This window comes from Aspergillus glaucus (genome assembly GCF_001890805.1).
Source record: "Aspergillus glaucus CBS 516.65 unplaced genomic scaffold ASPGLscaffold_18, whole genome shotgun sequence".
NCBI lineage: Eukaryota > Fungi > Ascomycota > Eurotiomycetes > Eurotiales > Aspergillaceae > Aspergillus > Aspergillus glaucus.
The window spans coordinates 577430-597494 of NW_019170470.1; the positions used below are offsets into that span (position 1 = coordinate 577430).

Sequence of the window (20065 nt, forward strand, 5' to 3'; positions counted from 1 at the left end):
TTAAAACAGACATAAATAATGTAAAGAAAGACATCTAGTCAAAGAACAGAGAATCATTGCCGTAAGATGGGGTATATGAATGATATAAAAATTGAAAGCATAAGTCGTCTCACAAGCATCCCGGGTTTCTCATCACATCATCTTCGTGAGAAACAGTCTGCACGGCTTGTACGGTTATAACAGCCTTGACGCGCATGGAGGGAATGGCTGCAGACAACTCGTAAGGACAGAAAGGAAGGAAAAATCACAACCGAATTGACGCTCAGTACGGTATCACGCAAAAGGAAGGTGAACGGCGATGAAAGCTTTTGGTCACGGACAAGTGTGAAGAAGTCTGCAGGCTCCCTGGTCGAGTAAAGGAAGGACGGGGAGGGAGGTTTGAACGCAAAGTGCAAATCGTGCTGAGCAGACAATTATCATGGAGAACCCTCACTGTCTGCCTCACCAGCGCCATCGATGATCTTCTTCCAGTGTTGTGGGAGACAGACGCAAACCAGTGGGAACGCCTTTATATCTCCTGTTGGAGCTGGTGAGGGCATCAGGTGCGAACCCTGTGACACCCCACTATCACGCTGTTCGCGATGCTTGAAACCATCATTTTCGGCACTTTCTGAAAGGCGTACGCCAGTTGCCCAGCCATCATCCCAGATGCCGATTATTTTCAGTATTTCTCCACGGTCCAATGAGAACTCATCGCCTGCGCGTGGCTGATACGCCCAGAGAACAGCGACCCGGTCACCAGGGTGGATATTATCCTGCGAGTAATAATCTTGGAAGGACGACATCTGTTCGGATTGGCTTGATACCTCGGGGGAAGAGAGTTTTGTTCCCGAACGAGGAGACGTATCGCTACTAGCAGCCAAAAACGAGCTGCTCGTGAGTGAGCCAAGTCGCTTCCCGGTAACGGGGGGAATCTGCCTCGACATCCATCCGGGGCTCGCGCTCGGTGCTTCTGATTCGGAGGGCTCAGTAGTGTACTTGGTGCTGCTGCCACCGAAAAAGGTGCGGCGGGAGCGCCTAGAGGTTAAGCTCGGCATTTCTCGCAGGGCAGACATCCTGGCCACCCGGCCACCAGGTATCATTACCATTCCCGGGTTGTCCGAAGGATTCTGCATCGGCGCAAAGCCTCTTCTTTGCGGGTTCGGTTGATTCAAAGCAGTGTCACTCTGCGTGCGGCGCTTGCGCCGTAGGCATATCAGGGCAAGTACAATCAGAGCGACTAATATCGCGAATCCAGCAACAGATCCAACGACGGCACCCGCGATCTGGCCTCCTGAAAGACCATGATGGGAGCCAGCATCGTTTCCTGTCGAATTGGATGAAGAGGACGGCATGAGAGGTGGCAAAGATGCGGTCGTGGTTGGCACGGTTACATCTTTGCACCGGCTTGCGGCATTCGCATTCGTACAGCAGGAATCGGTCGAGTTGGTAGAGCTCCCTGCGCAATAACCACACAATCCCATCACATTCGGTCCATATCCGCACTCATCGGGTTCATTGTCGGCTCCTGATATACAGGTACCGGTCAGCGAGTCAGCCGGCAGAGCGCACACGGTAAAGTCGGAACGAATATGGCTCATATAATCGTCGCTTAATCCGGGGCACAAGTCGGAATTGACCACGATCTCCTGCTCGCTCGTCGCCATCAAGGCCTGTCGCACTTGTTAGTACACATGTTGATCGGCAGACGAAATGGGGTGAGACGAACACAAGTGTCTGCACAAAGCGGTTTTGACTCGTCATCGGATAGGTTGCAATCATCCTTTGAGCTTTGAACCAAGCCGTTGCAAACTGCGCTAGTTGTGTAGCGGGCGTAGTAGTCATTGGTGTCGGTGAGATTAGCTCCCTGGCAACCCAGGTAGTTCTCATACCTAATCAAAGACCATGGTTTAGTTGAATGTCTTTGCACTGCTTCAGAGACTGTACGCACTTGGACTTGATGTAGGTTCCATTGACGTAGTTGCTCAACGCATCGTCAAAGTCCGAGAGGCTCGAGACATTTCGCATAAAGGGACTGTTGCAGTCAGCCAGGAAAACAAGAAACCCAGTCTCAACGGATAAACACACAAATCGGAGTAAAGACTGGAACTGGTCGATATCGAAGAGGCATTAAAGGCGGGACATAGCGTCGACCCTGACAGGGACATGCAAGAGCCGGACATGGTTGAGCCCCGATTGGAAACTGCTGTCACACGCCGGTCGTATAAAAGAACAATAACAGCGGTTCGGTTATGAAACGTCGACGGTTAGGAGCGTCAATACAGGAATTGGTGATTAACTATCGAATTAATGGCGAGAAAGGAATCTTCATGGTCTTGTTTGCTTCGATACAATTCACGGTCTCGGGGGGGGGGGGGGGGGGGGGAAAGCCAACGACAATAGCACTCCGGTCGGTATAAACGCGTGTCGATCCCGATATAGGTCCAAAGAAAGCAGGAAGGAAGTCTGGAGCGAAGAAGACAATTGAAGAGTAAACGAGTGGCTGGTTCCCCACGACCGAGCAAGAACCGCGGAGAAAAAAAAAAAAAAAAAAAAAAAGAGAGAGAGAGAGAATAGGGAGTGGCTAGAAAAGGGCCTGATAAGAGGCCACTCAGAGAATGGGGGGGAAAGACAACTAATGCCCTGAAAAGGAAAAGAGAAGGGGAATTTGGAAGGAATTAAAGAAAGAGAAAAAGAAATGAGGGATGAAGCGAGAGATGATGGCGGCGATTGCTTCCTCTGGTCTAAGCCAAAAGCACCCACGAGAAAGTCACGGGGGCCTGGTGTGTTTATCAATACACTGGTGAATCTGCAGTCCGTGTGTCTATAATTACACAGTGCAGACCAGGACTAGCAAAGAAACCATCGAGAAATTGATTCATGCAGAGACAATCCCCCAAAACTGCAGGGAGAATGGGGAAATTTTGTTCACCGAACAGAAGAATCACAAAGGGGAAATGGAGCTAAACGAGAAGCTAATCATAATTAAACGCCCGCCGGCTCTCTGTAAGGTTGTGGGAGATCCACCAATTGCTGAACAGAGGTTCGATCGACGGGCCGCTCTGTTGGTTGGGAATGGTTGGAGGGGTTGTTCCGGATACTGCAGAGAGCAAGAGGGGATAAAGCAACACTCCCCCGCGAGTCAGTAAACAACCGGACAAAAGCCAGGAACATATGCAGGAACGCGAGGCTGGCGACCAAACATGGTGAATCAGTTATGTGGCACAGCAACTGCAGAGAAGCATACGGAGTACGGAAATACGGACCCCTGGCTGGTGCGGAAGAATTGAATTGCGCCATCTGGTTCGGCGTTTCGCACCGTTTCGGAGTCTATCTTAGTCTCGGTTTGGACACACTGAGACCTGCATCGCAGCAATATAAAGATTCAGTCAAGATGCCGGATGCATGCATCTGTACTCTGTATGTACTGGCAGTCAGTTACAATGTCCTACTGGAGGATACATGCACCAACACGCTGGATGACTCCACATTCGAACAGATCGTGGTGTTTCGAGGTGGATCATGCCCCAGTGCAGGATGAACTGAACGGTCCTGCAGTAGTAGTATGTTAATCCTACGTCGCTGCACTCCAACAGATTATTATCCTGTATGTCTGTATTTCTCTCATTGAAAAGTAAACCTAAAGATCAGGCCCTCCTGAGTGAATATTCTGCCATATGAGATTCCTCTCCAGGTCCAAAATTTAAGTGAAGATATATCACGGCGGAATGCAGAATACTCAAAATATGGCAATTCTTCGGTCCATGTCAGGATCGATGTATCACACTCAATCCATAGATCTAAATTCCCCGAGGGTCAGCATAGTATATATTTATCACATTTATGTCCAGTTCGGGGTCGAATAGTAGAGGGTGCTCCGTAGAATGCATCGGGATCGTCCAAATGTCATGGTGGACCTGAGCAAACTAACCAATCCAGTCTTCAAGATTTATATTCGTAGCAATTGATAAGAATCAAGCTCTTTTTTCTTGCGAATCAGCGATATCAACTGAGATCTCTTTGTATGCGACCCCGCGAGGTCAGGTGACTCCAGACGTCATCTGACCGGCAAGGCATCATCCTTTTTGCGCTTCGCCATCGTCGCAGGAGAACTTCTTGATTACCCCATCTTTGCTTCAACCCGCTGCTTGATTATTTGTTTAGAGCAACAGCACTGACATACAATACACATCGACCTTTTCGCGTGGTAGACGTTTTTGAAGACCGTGGCTATCCTACTGTCGCAAACATGTGCGGTTCAGACCTCTTCCTTGGAATTCTCGCCGTCTTCTTCCCACCTGTTTCAGGTAAGCTCACTCGATCTACCAGTTCGCATCGCGATAAGAATCGCTTGCATTTGTCTCTATTTAGTAGATATAGTCGCTAACTTCAACAGTCTGGGTCAAGGTAGGAATCTGCACGGCCGACTCAATCATCAACCTCGCCCTTTGCTGCCTCGGCTACGTCCCCGGTCTCCTCCACGCATGGTACATAATCATCAAAAACCCAGAGCCCGATGACGATGATCCCAACTACCAAGCCATCCCTGGCGGTTCGAGCGGTTCGCGACAGGACCCTGAACAAGGGCGTGTGACATACTACTACGTTTCCCGCGAGCCCTACCAGAACCCTCCTACTGTGAGAACCTACGGTACTGTTGGAAACCAGCCTGGCGCACCAGCTTCCAAGAATGCGCCTGCTCCCACACCATACTCTGATGAGCCACACGGTGGTGATGGTGGCCAGGGCAGCAGCGAGGGTCATGCTCATGCTCCGCCTACGTATGCTGAGGCTGTGAAGGGGGACCACAAGGTGCAGACGCAGGATTAAGTGGTGCCATGGTGGGAATGGTGAAGGATACCCATACCATGGCTTTGGCCAGTTCATAATACCCTCGTATCTTCACTCTCTTGCTCTTTTTCTTTTGTTTTCGGGTTGTTCTTTGGAGTTGTATTGGCATGGTTTATTGTACACCGGCTGCTTCTTTCTCATTATGTCTTTTTTCCTTCATTTCTCATAGCTGCCCATCGAGTGCATCGAGTGGTCTGCTCATCGTTAGGCTTGTTCATTGAATCCGTGGGTTCATGGGTTGGAATTCTGTCTCGACATCCATAGTATATTTGTAGTAATCAAACCATGGCGCCCAATCCATATCACTATGGGTACCTGCATCTGGTCAATTGCTTCACTCTGGTAGGGCATTGAAGCCCAGCCATCGATATATATCCGAAGCTGATGTGGGGTAAGACACAGCACCAATTGAGCCACCAGGGCTGATTCCCTACAAAATAGCGAGCTGTGTGAGCAGTACGGAGTAATAATTCCTCGTTAGCACCTTCTAACGCACTACTATTCCCATATATAAAAACTACTAGCCGTGTCGGGCTGAAGCTCAGCTCGAAAAGAAACCGCCACCGCCCTTCCGATGCCAGCTGCGCACCGCTTTCAGCTGCCGGGAATATCCCTCCACCACCAATTTCCATCCGATTCTGTTCTTACAGCACGAGTCAAAACACATACATAAAAAAAGCAACTGGTTGACTCGCATCCCCCCGTGGCCATTGACACTGGTCATGCAGTCCATGCCATTGCTGCTCCGGCAGTCTCTCAAGGCCCCGGGACTCTCTACGCTGTCGAGGTCTACTACTACCACCGCTACCACCGCTATCCGTCCGATACGTATTCCGTCCGCTGCTCCGAGCGCCCTGCTCAAGGGGAATAATGGGTCGATACTGGGGCTTTCGGTTGGTCGACGGCGTCAATTCCATTCGCGTGTTCGATTCTACTCTCAAGAAACAGAAGGAAATAATAATGTGAAGGAGGGTGGAAAGGCGGAGGCTGGAGCTTCGGCTCCGGCTTCAACTTCAGCTCCAAAGGAGAGCTCGGAACACAACTTGGCTTTTACGCTGCCGCAGGAAGCAGACGTGCCCAAGTCGAGTGATGTGCATGCGAATTTGAATACGGAGTCTCAGCAGCAGCGGGATTTATTTGCGAGCAGGGTGAGTGCTGAGAATGCACAATATGCGCAGAGGCAGGGTTCGGATGGGAACAAGGATAAGGATATCGGAAATGGCAGTGGCAAGGGAAGAGGGCTTCCGTCGTATTTGGAGAACCGCAGGTCACGGTATTCCAAGCAGTTCACAGAGATGATGGATAATCTGCAATCGAATGTTTTCGTGGCTGGGCAGCGGTTGAATGATTTGACTGGGTATTCGTCTATCGAGGCATTGAAGAAGGAAATCGAGACCCAAGGTATATCTTCCAACACCATATGAATTGGGAATATCTCTGACAATTGGTTTAGAGGAACGCCTTCGATCCGCTCGTCGTCACGTCCGCGAAGCAAAAGACGACTATGCATCCGCCATCAACCGCCGCTCCACCTCCCAACGCGAAGTCAACGAACTCCTCCAACGCAAACACGCCTGGTCCGCCTCTGACCTCGAACGCTTCACCCACCTCTACCGCAACGACCACACCAACGAGGTCGCCGAAGTGGATGCCCAAGAAGCCCTCTCCAAAGCCGAGCGCGAAGCCGAAGAATCCGCTACAAAACTAAGCAGAAGCATCCTCTCCCGGTACCACGAAGAACAGGTCTGGTCGGATAAAATCCGCCGCATGAGTACTTGGGGTACCTGGGGTTTGATGGGTGTCAACGTCTTCCTCTTCCTCATCTTCCAAATCGGCGTGGAACCCTGGCGCCGCAGACGACTCGTCAAGGGCTTCGAAGAGAAAGTCATCGAAGCCCTGGAGAAGGAAAAAGCCCTCACCTACGAAGAGCACCAGCAACAACTCGCGGCCGCTACAGCCGCGGCTACAGCTACCGCCACCGCCGCCACGAAAACCAAGGACTCCGTTCAGGAACAAACATCCGAAACCCCTGCCTCTATAGCAACACAAACAGACCAGAACTACCTCGATTTCAGCAAGTCCCAACTCTCGCACATCTCCCCTCCCTCTACAACCGTCGACTCGTGGCGTCGTACCCTCGATGACCTTCTCAGCTCTCGTACCCTCATCCTCATCACACAGCACGATCTTACTACCGTTGCCATACAGAGTGCCGCGGCCGGTGCGGCGGTTATGGGTCTTGTGATTGCGCTTATTCGACCGCGGTAGGCCTCTCACTTAACCCCAAGAGCCAAAAGAAAAAAAAAAAAAAAAAAAAAAAAAAAAAAAGACCACAGGTTGTATGTATTTATGTTGGTTGGTTGGGTTTTTTTTCTTTCCTGTTTATATTATAATCCATCTTGTATGCCATGCTGTGCCATTTTGTGTCATATCAGATCAGGTTTTCACATGTTATGACTGTGTATATTTCTTTTTTTCTTTCCAGTGATGATATAGAGATATTTAGATAGTCCTTTTTCTTGTACAATTGTACAGCGTCGAGGGATGGTGAAATGGATGGATGGATGGTTGGATAGTTGGTTGTATACGATTGAATGACTATGTTTTGTTTTGTTACTGTTGATTATGGATATGTATGATGAAGAGATGAAAAATACATTTACATTGAACATTGAACAAAAGAAATAAACTTGCATGCTAAATATATAAGGACAGGGTAGTCGACTGTACTGTAGGTATCAGGAAAGCAACGCGGTAAGGAATATATGCCTATAACCCTCCCTGTTGACTCTCCACAGACAGCGAGAGTTGTGATACAGACAGGCTCTATGAGCATAACCTGATAGGAAAAGAAACATGCGGCTCATTTTTGTCCATACCTATTAAAACAAAAGATCCCTTTTTTCAAATCTTGACAAAAGACATGAAAGAAGAGATGTAAAAACATACACACAAACCTTTCTATCTTCCCATTCTCGTGTCCAACGGTCTATGATGCTATCTCACATCGCTCCCAACCAACGATTCCATATCTTTTCTCGTCATCGTTTAACCGATGATCATGGTATCATCCTCGTTGAAGTTGTACGAAGGAACCTCGAGGTTGAGAGGAGCAGGGCCCTTCCTGATACGGCCGGAGATATCGTAGTGAGAACCGTGGCAAGGGCAGAACCAGCCACCATAGTCACCGGCCTCACCAATGGGGACACAACCAAGGTGTGTGCAGACACCTGAAAAGGGTAATATTAGCCTTGTGTTGTTGATTCCGTCACAATCCGCAATTTAAACATACCAAGCATAACCAGCCACTTGGGGTCCTGTACACGCTCCTCATCGGCCTGGGGGTCACGGAGGGAAGCGACGTCGATCTTGTTGGCCTCGTCGATTTCTTCCTGGGTACGGTGACGGATGAACACGGGCTTGCCACGCCACTTGATGATGACCTATTTCACAGATTAGACTGATCGTCGTTGCCACGGAAAACCAGCGAGGAAAACGTACATTCTTGCCCTCAGGGATGGCACCAAGGCCAACCTCAACCTTGGCCTGGGCCAGGACATCAGCGGAGGCGGACATGTTCACCAAGAAGTCTGTAGGAATCGCATCAGCCCCCAGTTCCTGCGACCAGTCTCCTTCCATTCCAATTATGCTCCCAATCCATCCAAGCTGCTTTATTCCATATCCCACTAGAGTCATGTCGAGACCTACCCTGAACAGTAGCCTTGGCGCCGACAGCGGAAGCCAAACCCATGGTACCGGCCATGAAGTAGGAGAAGACCTGGTTCGAACGAGGGCTCTTCTTGCTCTGGTACTTGCTGAAGTCGGGAATCTTGTAGGTGGAGTCCTTAGAGGCGGGGCCGAAGGGGCTGTCGAACGACGAAGCGACTCCCCTCTGCTGTTGGCAGGAGGCGATGGCGGCGCGGGAGGTGGTGGGCAGCTGCTGGCGAGCGCAAACACGCAGCATAGAACCGGAAGCGGCGGAGAGAGCCATGACGGGCGAGAGGGGAGATAGCAATTGAGGCTAACAATTGCAGTCGTGGCGGGTGTGGGAGGGAGGAGGTGGACGGGGGTGTTGGTGGGAATGAAGTCAGGAAGTTCTTTCGAGGTGAAGTCGGAACGGCATACGGACCAAGTCGGTCGAACCAGAGCCTTCGCTTCGGAATCACGGGGGCGCTCATTGGCTGGTGGCTGACTAAGCTACACTGCATTTCTTACCTAGAGAGAACTATACAGACTGTTTTTCTATTCTGTACACAATGCCTTATTCTTCTCTTTTATTGGGATGTTCTTGATTGAAATCTACCGGCAGAATCTGACAGTCCAGCGAACCAATGCAGTCATGACAATCATCGCACAAAACTACCAAACCAGAACAATCAAACGAAGATACCCAACACCAAACTCCATGCAATACCCGGATACTATTATCTTTCATTGGTCGGTCATTTCCACGTCACGGTCCTGCTCCTTGGATCCCCCCTCGACTGTCCGATCCACGACCAGAGTAATCGGTGCCCCGGAACTCCGCAATGGCTCCTCCGTCGACGGTCGATCCTGGTCTATTGAATCCCCATTAACCTTTGGTTTCAACGATTTCGACTTCGACGACTTGGTTCCGTTCAGTGTGCGCTGTCCCTTTTCGATTCCGCCGGATTTCACGGGGCCCTCCTTCGCCTTCTTTTCCTTGAATTGCTTATAAGTGGTGGTCTTGGGGATCACGTCGGAGAGGAATTCGAGGTTGTCTATCCGGGAAACTGCCGTAGCTATTCGTAGCGTATTAGCATCAGTCTCGAATCTTGTCTCCCAGGTCTGGAGGTGACTGACCCAAGTCCTTGTATTGTATGGTCTTTCGTGGTTTCCGTTCGGATTTGACGACGTTATGCCCTTGCTCTGCGAGGTATTGGATGAACATTTCCTACACAACACCGGGAATCATTAGCCAGAGTCCACCTAGCAAAAAGAGAGACGAGGACGAACCGTGGCCACGGAGATCACAAATGTAGCGTTGGTTGAACATTGTACGATATCGTCGTCCAGTTGAATAATTTTTTTTATCCGGGAGACTGCAGTAGTAGAAGGAGCTGGTCAGTGACTTGTGTCTAGACGTATTCTCGCGATTTCACTCACTGGGAAGAGCGCTCTGGCCGGTGATTTCATCGGAGGGTTCGGGGGCGTCTTTGGAAGACATGGTGCGATATTTGCAATTCCGGGTATAAAAAGTACGTAGAATATCGATATAGACCAGTATATCGTAAGTAAACTGGGATGGGTTGGTGGCTTCGTTGTCGGGAAGTCGTGTCGCTGTAAGAAATCGCGGAGCGCGTTCGGCGTTCAATGGGACAACTCCAACTACTGTACCAGACACTTCGTCTCAATTCGCTAAGGTACAATACTCTGCTATATTATAAAACATTAGGAAAATACCATATAACAACTGTCTATTACAGCTCTCTATCTTCGCCTTGAATCACACCTTATCTAAAACGGAAAAGCTTCCCTCACGTGGGCGGGCAGTATATCGCTCCTCGTCTCGACAACCATCGCATCGCAACACCAGTCAACCTCGATTACGATTATGCCCCCCTCGCATGCCCAACCGATGGTATGATCCCAACTCGTACCTCGTCAATCTCCATCCGTTCCCCCTCAGTCGCAACCGAGCGACAGGGTTGGAGGAGAACCTCAGGCCTATCTGTTTCCTCTCCCGCCGCCGAGTCGCATAGACCACCCGCCAACGACAATGGCCAACCACCCCTGATAACAGAAGAAATCGACGAAATCAAGCGCTACGAAGACTTTACGACGATCGACTGGGTTCAAGATGCAGTGCACGAGCAGGCGCGGAGACGAGCGAAACGTCGAGAAGGCTTCGGGTTCTGGGAACATGAGGGTGCCTTTGGATGGAGACGGAAAGTGAGCGAGTCGTACGATGCTGGACAGGCGTGGCTTGTTGTTACGATTGTGGGCGCGGCGATTGGCTTGAATTCGGCGCTATTGAATATTATTACGGAGTGGTTGTCGGATGTTAAGCTGGGGTATTGTACTACTGGGTTCTACCTGAATGAGCAGTTCTGTTGCTGGGGCGCTGAGGGTGGTTGTCCTGAGTGGAAAAACTGGACGCCATTTTGGTTTTTGAATTATATCATATATTTCTTCTTTGCGGTACGTTGCGCCCCCGTGCGCATCTGGATGGCTGGACTGACTTGAGACGATAGATCCTCTTTGCCCTCATTTCCGCAACCTTGGTCAAGTCGTTCGCACCATACGCCGCAGGCTCCGGTATATCAGAGATAAAATGTATCATTGCCGGCTTCGTCATGAAGGGCTTTCTGGGCGCGTGGACGTTGCTAATCAAGTCTATCGGGTTGCCATTGGCTATTGCCTCTGGTCTTTCGGTGGGTAAAGAAGGACCAAGTGTGCATTTTGCCGTTTGCACGGGGAATATCATCTCGCGCTTCTTCAGCAAGTATAGGCAGAATGCCTCCAAGACCCGGGAGATCTTGACGGCGACGGCTGCCGCTGGTGTAGCGGTGGCTTTTGGTAGTCCGATTGGAGGTGTCTTATTCTCACTAGAGGTGGGTTTCTATCATTCTCAACGAGTGGACAATGCTGACTGTCTCAGGAAATGGCGTCGTATTTCCCTCTTAAGACCCTCTGGCGGAGCTACTTTTGCGCCTTGGTTGCGACCAGTGTACTGGCCGCAATGAACCCTTTCCGAACCGGACAATTGGTCATGTTCCAGGTCCAGTATGACCGCACATGGCACTTTTTCGAACTGATATTCTTCGTCTGCCTTGGCGTGTTTGGTGGGCTATACGGAGCATTTGTGATCAAGTGGAACCTCCGAGTCCAGGCATTCAGGAAGAAGTACTTGTCGCAATATCCCATCACGGAGTCTGTGGTCCTGGCTGGTATAACCGCTATTCTCTGCTTCCCGAACATGTTCTTGAAAATCAACATGACGGAAATGATGGAAATTCTGTTCCGGGAATGTGAAGGAGCCCATGACTACAATGGTCTTTGCGAGTAAGTGTCTTGGTCAAATCAATCTACAATTTCTCTAACGATGAACAGTGCTAAGAACAGATGGGGAATGGTCCTTTCATTGTCCATTGCGACTCTCCTTCGCATTTTCTTGGTTATCATATCCTACGGCTGCAAGGTACCCGCGGGTATCTTCGTGCCGTCGATGGCCATCGGTGCATCGTTTGGTCGTCTAGTGGGAATCCTCGTCCAAGCTCTCCACGAGTCTTTCCCGGATTCCTCCTTTTTCGCAAACTGCGAGCCTGATGTTCCCTGTATTACGCCGGGAACATACGCTTTCCTGGGTGCAGCTGCAGCTCTGAGTGGTATCATGCATTTGACTATTTCCGTAACCGTCATCATGTTCGAACTAACCGGAGCACTGACCTACATCCTTCCCACTATGGTGAGCCAACCCCCCTCCACCACGCTCTTACTACATGCTAAAAATCTAGATCGTTGTCGGCGTAACCAAAGCCGTAAGCGACCGCTTCGGCAACGGCGGCATAGCAGACCGCATGATCTGGTCAAACGGCTTCCCCTTCCTCGACAACAAAGAAGACCACGTCTTCAACGTCCCCGTCTCCCACGCCATGACTGGCGACCCCGTCGCCCTCCCGGCCTCGGGCTTCCCCGTCCGCGAAGCAGAGCGTCTCCTGGGCGATAACAAATTCCAAGGATTCCCGATCGTTGAGGACCGCACGAATAAGATCCTCGTTGGATATATCGGACGCATGGAGCTGCGATATGCTACTGACCGTGCGCGGAACGAGGGTATTCTCGCACCGAACGCGCAGTGCGTGTTTACTAAGGAAGCTGCGGAAGCGATGGTAGCACGCAGGGCATCCGTATCATCGAGAAACATCGATACCTTCGACGGCATCCAATCAAGTGTGGGCGCGAACCACGTCGACTTTAGCCGGTATGTCGACCACACGCCGCTTACCGTCCACCCGCGTCTCCCTCTCGAAACCGTCATGGAAATCTTCAAGAAAATGGGCCCCCGTGTCATCCTCGTCGAGCACCGCGGCCGCCTCATGGGTCTGGTAACCGTCAAGGACTGCCTGAAATACCAATTCAAGGTAGAAGCGGAGGAACATGCGCTCGCAGCGACGAATGGGCCTGATATGTATGGGGATAACAGCCTTGGAAATGGAAATGGGCGCAATCCAGAAGCCCCTTCGCTGGAGGATAAGGTGTGGAGTTTTATGCAAAGAATACGGGGGAAGTTACCCTGGTGGCAGACAGCGCCTGCGACTGCGCGTGCTCGACCGAGTGCGGATGGGTTTGAGCCCCAGGAGACCAGTCGTATATTGGAGGGGACGGAGGACGACGAGGGACTTGTTGAGTTGGAGGAGAGACGATAATACAACAGCACACCTTGTTACCTTGTTTCCTTGCTATTTGCTTTCGCTTGTATAGTACATATACACCAGCATTAGACCAGGATCTGGCATCCTCATACCACCACCATACCCAACCAACACAAGTAGAAAATCAAGAATCCCTCATACCAACAAGAATACACCCACCCCCCATCATCCCCGCCCCAACCCACCACAATCCACCAACAGACTCCTTAAAAACAAGCATCCCCAGCATCGCCGTAACCAGGAAATTCGCGGATGTATTGGTGATGGAGACTTTGGTTGTGGAGGGGGATGCGGTGAGGGCGCGCGTGAAGAGAGCCCACATTATTATGTTACTGAGCATGTTTAGGGCGAGGAAGGACTGTTTTCGTTAATATTGCGTTGGGGTTTGGGTGGTTTGGATGGTTGGTGAAGGGAAGGAAAAGGGAAAGGGAAAGGGAAAGGGAGACATACACCCCGGATAACCAATTCCAGCGTGGGATTGTCATTGGGATTTAGGAATTTGGTCAGGGAGGCGGTTTGGGTGTCTGTTGTTCTATTTATCATTAGCAATTGATATACATTCGTGGTCATGTAGACGTACAATTTGGCGAATACGCCGTTCATGGCCGCAAAGGCGCCGCTGGCGATGGCTAAGAGGAGCCAGCGTGGTTGGCGGGTTTGTGGTTGCGGCTGTTGTTTTTGTTCTTGCTTTTGTTGCTTTTCAGCCATGGTGGTTTAATTGTGTCTTTGTATACTATAGATGATTGTATTGATCTGTAATTGAATAGGAAACGCGACGTGAAGCTGATTGACGATCCGGGGATTTGTCTTGGCTACCGAATAGGGAAATATCTATATACCAATACACCAATACACCAATCTAAAAATACGTATACTACGGAGAAAGCCTCTGAATCCTCCACCTATACAACGACTCCCCCTCCTCCTCATCACGCTCATGCACCCTCACATACCGAAACCGATCATGCAACCGACTCTTCCTCCCCTGCCAAAACTCCACACTCTCCGGCACCAACCTCACACCACCCCAAAACGGCGGCAGCGGAATATCCTCCACATCCTTGAACCTTTCCCTCATCTCGTTCACCCGCTGCTCAAGCACCTCGCGCCCGTCGGGGACATCCGTCTCGTCCATGTCTGCTGGGACCTCTGGTTTCTCGGCGAGACTCTTCCGGCGGGTCTCAAGTAGGATGTCTGGTTCAGCGGACCAGAGGACTTTACTCTGCCAGCTAGCCCATGCGCCGAGTTGGCTTTCCCGTTCTCTTGTGCGCCAGTACATCTCGCTCTCTTCGCGGGTGAGACGCTCCAGTAGACCCTCGATGCGTACCTGTCGCTCAACAGTCGACCAGGCGAACGTCAACGCACCCCATTTATTCCCCAAATGCTCCAGCCCCTCCCCATCATCAGCACCAAAAACCTGCCCGCCCTTCCCTTCCCTACTCCCCCAGTTACTATATACAACCCACCCCCTCTCATCCAACTCCTTCAGATACACCATCCGCGCACTAACCCGTCCCGACGGCAACGAAGCCGTAGCAAGGGTACACGTCTCCGGCGCAAGCGATGGCGTGAGTCTCGGATCGCGGAACCAAGTGTGGAATTGGTGGAGTGGGTTGGAGGGGTGAATTTGGGAGATTGTTAGTGGGGGGTTGCGGATGAATTGGTGGGCGCGGGAGGGGTGGGAGACGAGTTGTTGCTCGGTGGTTGAGTCGGGGGTTGAGATTTCGGAGCGGAGGGTTTCTTGTTCTTGTTCTTGGACGGCATCATGGGTGGTAGAGGGGTGTGGGTTTGAGCCGGATGCTGAGGGGTCGGAGGTTTCGGAGGATGAGATTTTGAGGTCGGGGGTTGCTTGGATGTCTCCTGGGGCGACTTCATAGTATATTTAGCTTAAGTTTTCTCATGGATGGTTCTTGAGACGTACAAATTAGCTTCTTTGGCCGCCGGGACTCGTGGTCGTGGTCTGCTCCCATGCTGGTCTTGCGAGCTGATGATTCGGACGTCATTGAGAAGAAACGGTGCGATTGCAATGATATGCGATGTGGGTAGAAGCGACCAGCTGGCCGGCGAAGAATAAGCATATACTGGAATTAACAATAACAGAAGTATAAACGAGAGAATGTATCTTCAACCTGAGGTGGTGAGAAGAGGAAGAAATCGGAATATGAATGCGGCGGGGTTAGCGGGGATTGCCATTTTGGTCATACTCTCCATTCTATGCAGACGCGAGACTACTGAATGACCAAAATCTTACAGTAAACCAATGAGGATAGCAAATGCATATATTTCCATCCTTGAAGAGGAGTTGAGAGTCGTCTATAAAACAAGAAAGAAAAGCATAACCCGTGGTATACATACATGCAAACACCGTCATTATAAAACCAGATATAGTCTTTTTCTTTCTTTTGAAATCAAAACCCATAACGCCATTCTTTTTTATCATCCCGCTCGCTGAATGCAAAATCAAAGGATATCAAAATGTGAAGAAAAGAGAAAACCGAATGTTACCTCCCAAAATGCCTATGCAAAGGCCATCGGGCTGGAAACAGAAGAAGAGAGGGATCCAGCCCCGGTGACAGATGTCAGACATATTAGAAAAGAAATAGGAAGAAATGGTAAAGAAATGAGTTTAGATGGCAGCAGTCTCGCCAACCAGATCCAGGATCTTGTTGGCCACGGCAGGAGGGTATCCACGAGAAAGCATCTCCTTGACAATGCCAGAGGCACCTTCGCGGTCCTGCGCACCCAGGAAAGCACGGGTCATGGCCTCGTAGGTACTGGGCTCACGCTTGTTAATGCCAATGCTGTCATAGATAGCCTTGGCCTTGGCAACATCACTCTCAACAGCCCAGCCGTTGATCAAGGTGTTGGCAATGTACGCAGTCATGTCCACCTTGCGGTTGGCCATGCCTTTGACGATATCGCTGGTCTCGTGCACACGACGGTTGGTCACCATCGCCTCGAGGAGGGCCTGGTATAAACAAGGCTGCAGACGGACCTTGCCGCTCGACACAACAGATTGGAAGACCTCGCGCGCTGCATCAATGTCGTGCATCACACAGCCCTTGGCGTGGATGAGGGATGCGTAGTGAACCGCTTCGGGGTGCTGACCAGTCGACTTAATTGTCTCCAGCACCTTCTCGGCGGCGGCCATATCAACCGGCTCCAAAGAAGCATGCGCGTCGATGAGCAGTTTGTAGGTGTGCATCGTGGGCGAAATCTTGCGGGACTGCATGCGCTCATAGTAGGCCAAAACCTTGCTGCGGTCGCGCTTGGTGTTGAGAAAGTACTGGATCATCGAGTTGTACGGGGCCGGTCGGGGCTTGTAGTTGGGCATCGACTCCATCTCCTCAAACATCTCTTCGGCGAAGCGCTCATCGCTGACACGGCACAGTGCGTTGACGATAGTACCATAGGTGACACTGGTGGGGCGGACGTTGTTGGCACGCATCTCAGCAAAGTAAACCAGACAGTCGTCGATCCGACGAGCCTTGCCAAGCTTGCCAATGAGCGCGTTGTACAGGAAAGAGGTCGGCTCGACACCCTCGGCGACAGCACGGTGGAAGATCTTCATAGCTTCAGTAGCCTCGTCGAACGTCTTGGTAGATTCCTTGAGAGTCGTGATGTAGAGACCGAATGTGTTGGCCGAAGGAGCAGCACCAAGGTCCAGAAGCTCCTGGTGGAACTTCGAAGCCAGCTTGCGGTCCCCAAGGGTGAGGCAGGCGGCGACCATGGCGTCAAAAATCGAGACCCATCCGTACTTGACCGCGTGGTACTGAGCAGTAAGTGGCACATCACGTCGGGCCATGGAGCAAATTTCATTGACCAGATCGACGCGGTTAACCTTGGCAGCGGCGGTGATCAACTTAGCGTAGGTGATGTAGCGAGGGTGACGTCCAGCGCGGCGCATGTTCTTGAGACGGAGCAACGCATCGTTCAGGTGAGATTCGAGACGGCCAGCGCTCTCCAACTGATCGGCAATGAGGGCAGATCCACGGAAGTCGGTGGCATAAGCGTAAGGGTCGAAAGAATCCTCAGGCATGGAGCTCATCCCAGTGGAAGGCTCCGATACCGGGGTGCGACGGTCGGAGACAAAGGACGATGGGCTTGACATCAAACCCAAGTGATCATGCCACCGCTGGACCACATCAGGACGGCAGGTGACCAGGCTGGAAGCAGCCTGGTCAACGAGGCCCGTGGTGAATTGATCCAATGGAAGACTGGTGGACATGGCAACCTCAAGCAAGTGGGCAAAACGGACCTGGTGGGAGACATCGAAGGGCATGGCGCGGTTGTTGATCAGCATACCAGCCTGGACCTGAAGAACGAGAAGAAGGTCGCGAGGGACGAGCTGAGAGATAGCCATAGGACCGAGGCTGGCGACCGCGTGGTCTGCCACTGGCGATAACAATCCTCCATTCTCAACCATAGACCAGAGGAGGACCATGGCCGCCTGAGGAGGAATGGCAGGGCCCATTTTCTGCATCAGGACCCGGCCGATGAGGTCGATAGATTCGTTGATCTGTTCACGAACAGAGGCGACAAGATGATTGTTGAGGTTGGGGACGGCGGAGCGGATGCGAGCGAACATATTGCGGGCCTCGACTAGAGCCTCGTCGATCTGGCCACTCTTCAGCAGGGCCACCGAATACATGGTCGTCGGCTGAACCATGTCCGACGTTGCCTGACCTGCGGACGTCAGCAGACGCCAGAAGGGCCGGGCCGCCGGCACATTGCCTTGGCGAACATGCAACGCCAGCATTGAAACCGCGGATCCCTGGCGAGCTTCGTCGGACGGGAGGCGACCGTATGCTTCAGTGGCGGTTTGAATGCTTCCAGCGTCGGCCGCCGCAACACAGATTTCTGCCATCGCTTGAACCAATGTCTCATCCTTCAACTGTGCTTTGGCTTCCTCAAGAGCCTTCTCATGCTGGCCCGATTGAAGATAGTGACGGACCGTGGCGTTTTGCGTGATGACCGATTCAACGGCGCTCTGACGAACCTCGCGGTTTTCGGCCACCTCAAAGGACGAACGGATACGCTCGAGGAAGCGCTGGGCAGCCTCCTCTTTGCCGCAGGACAGATATGCCCGGATCACTGCCGCGTAAACATCACCATCCAAACGCTGGATAACGCTGAAGACACCGCTGTCGTCCGAAACAGCCAAAGTCCGGTACTCGTTGTAACACTCGACAGCGCTCTGCAGATCTCCCATCGAGGCAAAAGCTTCGATCATGGACGGGAAAATCGAGGCATGAGGAGTCACTTTGTGGCTTTCCATGTGGGCGTAGATGCGAACCATATCCTCAACCTTGCCCTCCTTTGCGCAAGCGGTAACCAGACGGGGGTACAGGTCGGACGGGAACACAAGATTGGGATGGCGGGTAATCGCAGTCTTGAAGAGCTTCAGGGCAATGCCAAGGGAGTGGTCTTCCACAAGCAGATCATGCTCCAATTCACTCGAGTGAAGCATGAACTTGCCGGGTTCCTCCATTCCACCGTAGCGAACTCGGTCGTGTTCCAGCGCTCCCTTGGCCTCGATGGCATCGTGAGCGCGGGTAACGAACAACTGAACCAGAGTCCGGTACGTGTCTTCGTCGGGTACTACCCTACGACGAAGCATGTCGGAGTAGACATCAAGCGCTTTCGGAATGGCCTGGGAAACATCGGTATGGAGCCGAACAGCCGCCTCCAGCAAAGCATTGTAAGCATCCACCGTGGGGGTCAATCCCTCCCTGAGTAGAGTCTCAAAGGCAGCTGGAATCTCAGCGTGTTTGTTACCCGAAGCCAACTCAACAATCCGATCCGAAGCATCACGTGCTTTGTCCGAAGCGAGGTTGGAGATGGCCGCCTCCTCTTCCGGGAGGTCGGGAAACGCCTCGACACCCAAGTCATCCTTGGCATTAGCGGTCTCCTCCGCTTGTGCCTGTTCCTCCTGGATCTGAATTTCTCGGGCCACAGCTTCCTCCACCTTGGCGCTCACATCCTCGTTGGCAGAAGCTTTGTTAACGCGGGGCGATTCACGAAAATCGTCGGATGGAAGGTTCTGGTCCTCTCCATTCTTCGAATTTGCGACCTCGTTTGGGTTCGGTTTCCAACCAATTCGTTGTTTATTCTGAAACTGTTTCCAATCGCTATCGTCACCGGTTTGCTGGGCGTGTTGCCAGGCGGCATAGTAGGCCGCTAAGCCATAGTCGCCCGAGCCTCCACCCTGGCTAGCCTTTGCTCCTGCACCAGATGAAGAACTCGAGGGCTGGAAGACATTCTGGAGCTGGGTACGGGAGAGTTTGGCGGGTTGGTTTGCGAGTTGGTTGAAGGTGGTGGACGACGCATAGGATGACTGCGACGCCGCAACTACCGACTGGGCATAACCATGGGTGAAAGCTTTGGTGAAACTTTGACGCGCGAGATGGGTGAATGGTTTGAACACCATTTATCTAGCGGGTGACCTCTTCAGTGAGAAGAGGCAATGCTGGAGAAGTTAGCATGGATTCTGACAGTGAGCACAGTAATAAAAACATACCTTGCAATCAGAATGGTGAAACGGATGCAGGTTCATTTGACGACGTTGGGGCCGTCAAACAAACGCGCGACTAAAGGTAAGATAAGGATAATTTAAGGAAACGAATGAACAGAAGACGTTCAGAGAGGATTCTGGTAGAGAGAAGAAAAGACGAGAAGAAAGTCGAGTGTGGGAGAATCAAGAGAATGGACGGTTAGTACTAATCCCAATGCGGTATAGTGCCGATCGCTTTGACACGGGTTGAACAGTGCGATTATGTCTGTCACTCGAAGTACGGAGAAGAGTATTGTGCAGTCCACAGTAAAAAACGTCCCTGTGC

General features: G+C 51.5%; 9 protein-coding genes across 9 annotated transcripts; 3 read left to right on the forward strand and 6 right to left on the reverse strand.

Moving 5' to 3' along the window:
• Positions 1-416: 416 nt before the first annotated feature.
• On the reverse strand, positions 417-2162 carry ASPGLDRAFT_28082 (SH3 domain protein; the record flags this gene model as incomplete). The annotated part of the gene is made up of 4 exons (XM_022543720.1): positions 417-1652; positions 1709-1871; positions 1931-2014; positions 2068-2162. The coding sequence occupies 4 exons, from the start codon at positions 2160-2162 to the stop codon at positions 417-419; spliced, it is 1578 nt and encodes a 525-aa protein (XP_022398416.1).
• Positions 2163-4228: 2066 nt separating this feature from the next.
• On the forward strand, positions 4229-4809 carry ASPGLDRAFT_131883 (putative stress response RCI peptide; the record flags this gene model as incomplete). Its single annotated transcript, XM_022541083.1, has 2 exons — positions 4229-4286; positions 4376-4809. The coding sequence occupies 2 exons, from the start codon at positions 4229-4231 to the stop codon at positions 4807-4809; spliced, it is 492 nt and encodes a 163-aa protein (XP_022398417.1).
• A 513-nt stretch (positions 4810-5322) lies between these two features.
• On the forward strand, positions 5323-7122 carry she9 (putative mitochondrion biogenesis protein (She9)). The gene is made up of 2 exons (XM_022550264.1): positions 5323-6231; positions 6284-7122. The coding sequence occupies exons 1-2, from the start codon at positions 5553-5555 to the stop codon at positions 7096-7098; spliced, it is 1494 nt and encodes a 497-aa protein (XP_022398418.1). The 5' UTR covers positions 5323-5552; the 3' UTR covers positions 7099-7122.
• A 378-nt stretch (positions 7123-7500) lies between these two features.
• On the reverse strand, positions 7501-8882 carry rip1 (ubiquinol--cytochrome-c reductase catalytic subunit RIP1). Its single transcript, XM_022547274.1, has 4 exons — positions 8539-8882; positions 8332-8420; positions 8123-8273; positions 7501-8060 (listed from the first exon to the last, which is right to left on the reverse strand). Exons 1-4 carry the CDS (start codon positions 8819-8821, stop codon positions 7879-7881), a joined length of 705 nt encoding a protein of 234 aa, XP_022398419.1. The 5' UTR covers positions 8822-8882; the 3' UTR covers positions 7501-7878.
• A 197-nt stretch (positions 8883-9079) lies between these two features.
• On the reverse strand, positions 9080-10046 carry ASPGLDRAFT_50276 (histone-fold domain-containing protein). Its single transcript, XM_022547275.1, has 4 exons — positions 9958-10046; positions 9808-9893; positions 9655-9745; positions 9080-9593 (listed from the first exon to the last, which is right to left on the reverse strand). The coding sequence occupies exons 1-4, from the start codon at positions 10016-10018 to the stop codon at positions 9262-9264; spliced, it is 570 nt and encodes a 189-aa protein (XP_022398420.1). The 5' UTR covers positions 10019-10046; the 3' UTR covers positions 9080-9261.
• A 388-nt stretch (positions 10047-10434) lies between these two features.
• ASPGLDRAFT_38031 (chloride channel protein) lies at positions 10435-13220 on the forward strand (the record flags this gene model as incomplete). The annotated part of the gene is made up of 5 exons (XM_022544896.1): positions 10435-10992; positions 11046-11405; positions 11453-11856; positions 11905-12259; positions 12309-13220. The coding sequence occupies 5 exons, from the start codon at positions 10435-10437 to the stop codon at positions 13218-13220; spliced, it is 2589 nt and encodes an 862-aa protein (XP_022398421.1).
• A 65-nt stretch (positions 13221-13285) lies between these two features.
• ASPGLDRAFT_649448 (uncharacterized protein) lies at positions 13286-14017 on the reverse strand. The gene is made up of 3 exons (XM_022548836.1): positions 13807-14017; positions 13677-13758; positions 13286-13584 (listed from the first exon to the last, which is right to left on the reverse strand). Exons 1-3 carry the CDS (start codon positions 13932-13934, stop codon positions 13351-13353), a joined length of 444 nt encoding a protein of 147 aa, XP_022398422.1. The 5' UTR covers positions 13935-14017; the 3' UTR covers positions 13286-13350.
• Positions 14018-14100: 83 nt separating this feature from the next.
• Positions 14101-15196, reverse strand: ASPGLDRAFT_131979 (pyridoxamine-phosphate oxidase PDX3; the record flags this gene model as incomplete). The annotated part of the gene is made up of 2 exons (XM_022541087.1): positions 14101-15095; positions 15148-15196. The coding sequence occupies 2 exons, from the start codon at positions 15194-15196 to the stop codon at positions 14101-14103; spliced, it is 1044 nt and encodes a 347-aa protein (XP_022398423.1).
• A 292-nt stretch (positions 15197-15488) lies between these two features.
• ASPGLDRAFT_50283 (pentatricopeptide repeat protein) lies at positions 15489-20060 on the reverse strand. The gene is made up of 2 exons (XM_022547276.1): positions 19747-20060; positions 15489-19695 (listed from the first exon to the last, which is right to left on the reverse strand). Exon 2 carries the CDS (start codon positions 19654-19656, stop codon positions 15853-15855), a length of 3804 nt encoding a protein of 1267 aa, XP_022398424.1. The 5' UTR covers positions 19657-19695; positions 19747-20060; the 3' UTR covers positions 15489-15852.
• Between the last annotated feature and the right edge of the window lie 5 nt (positions 20061-20065).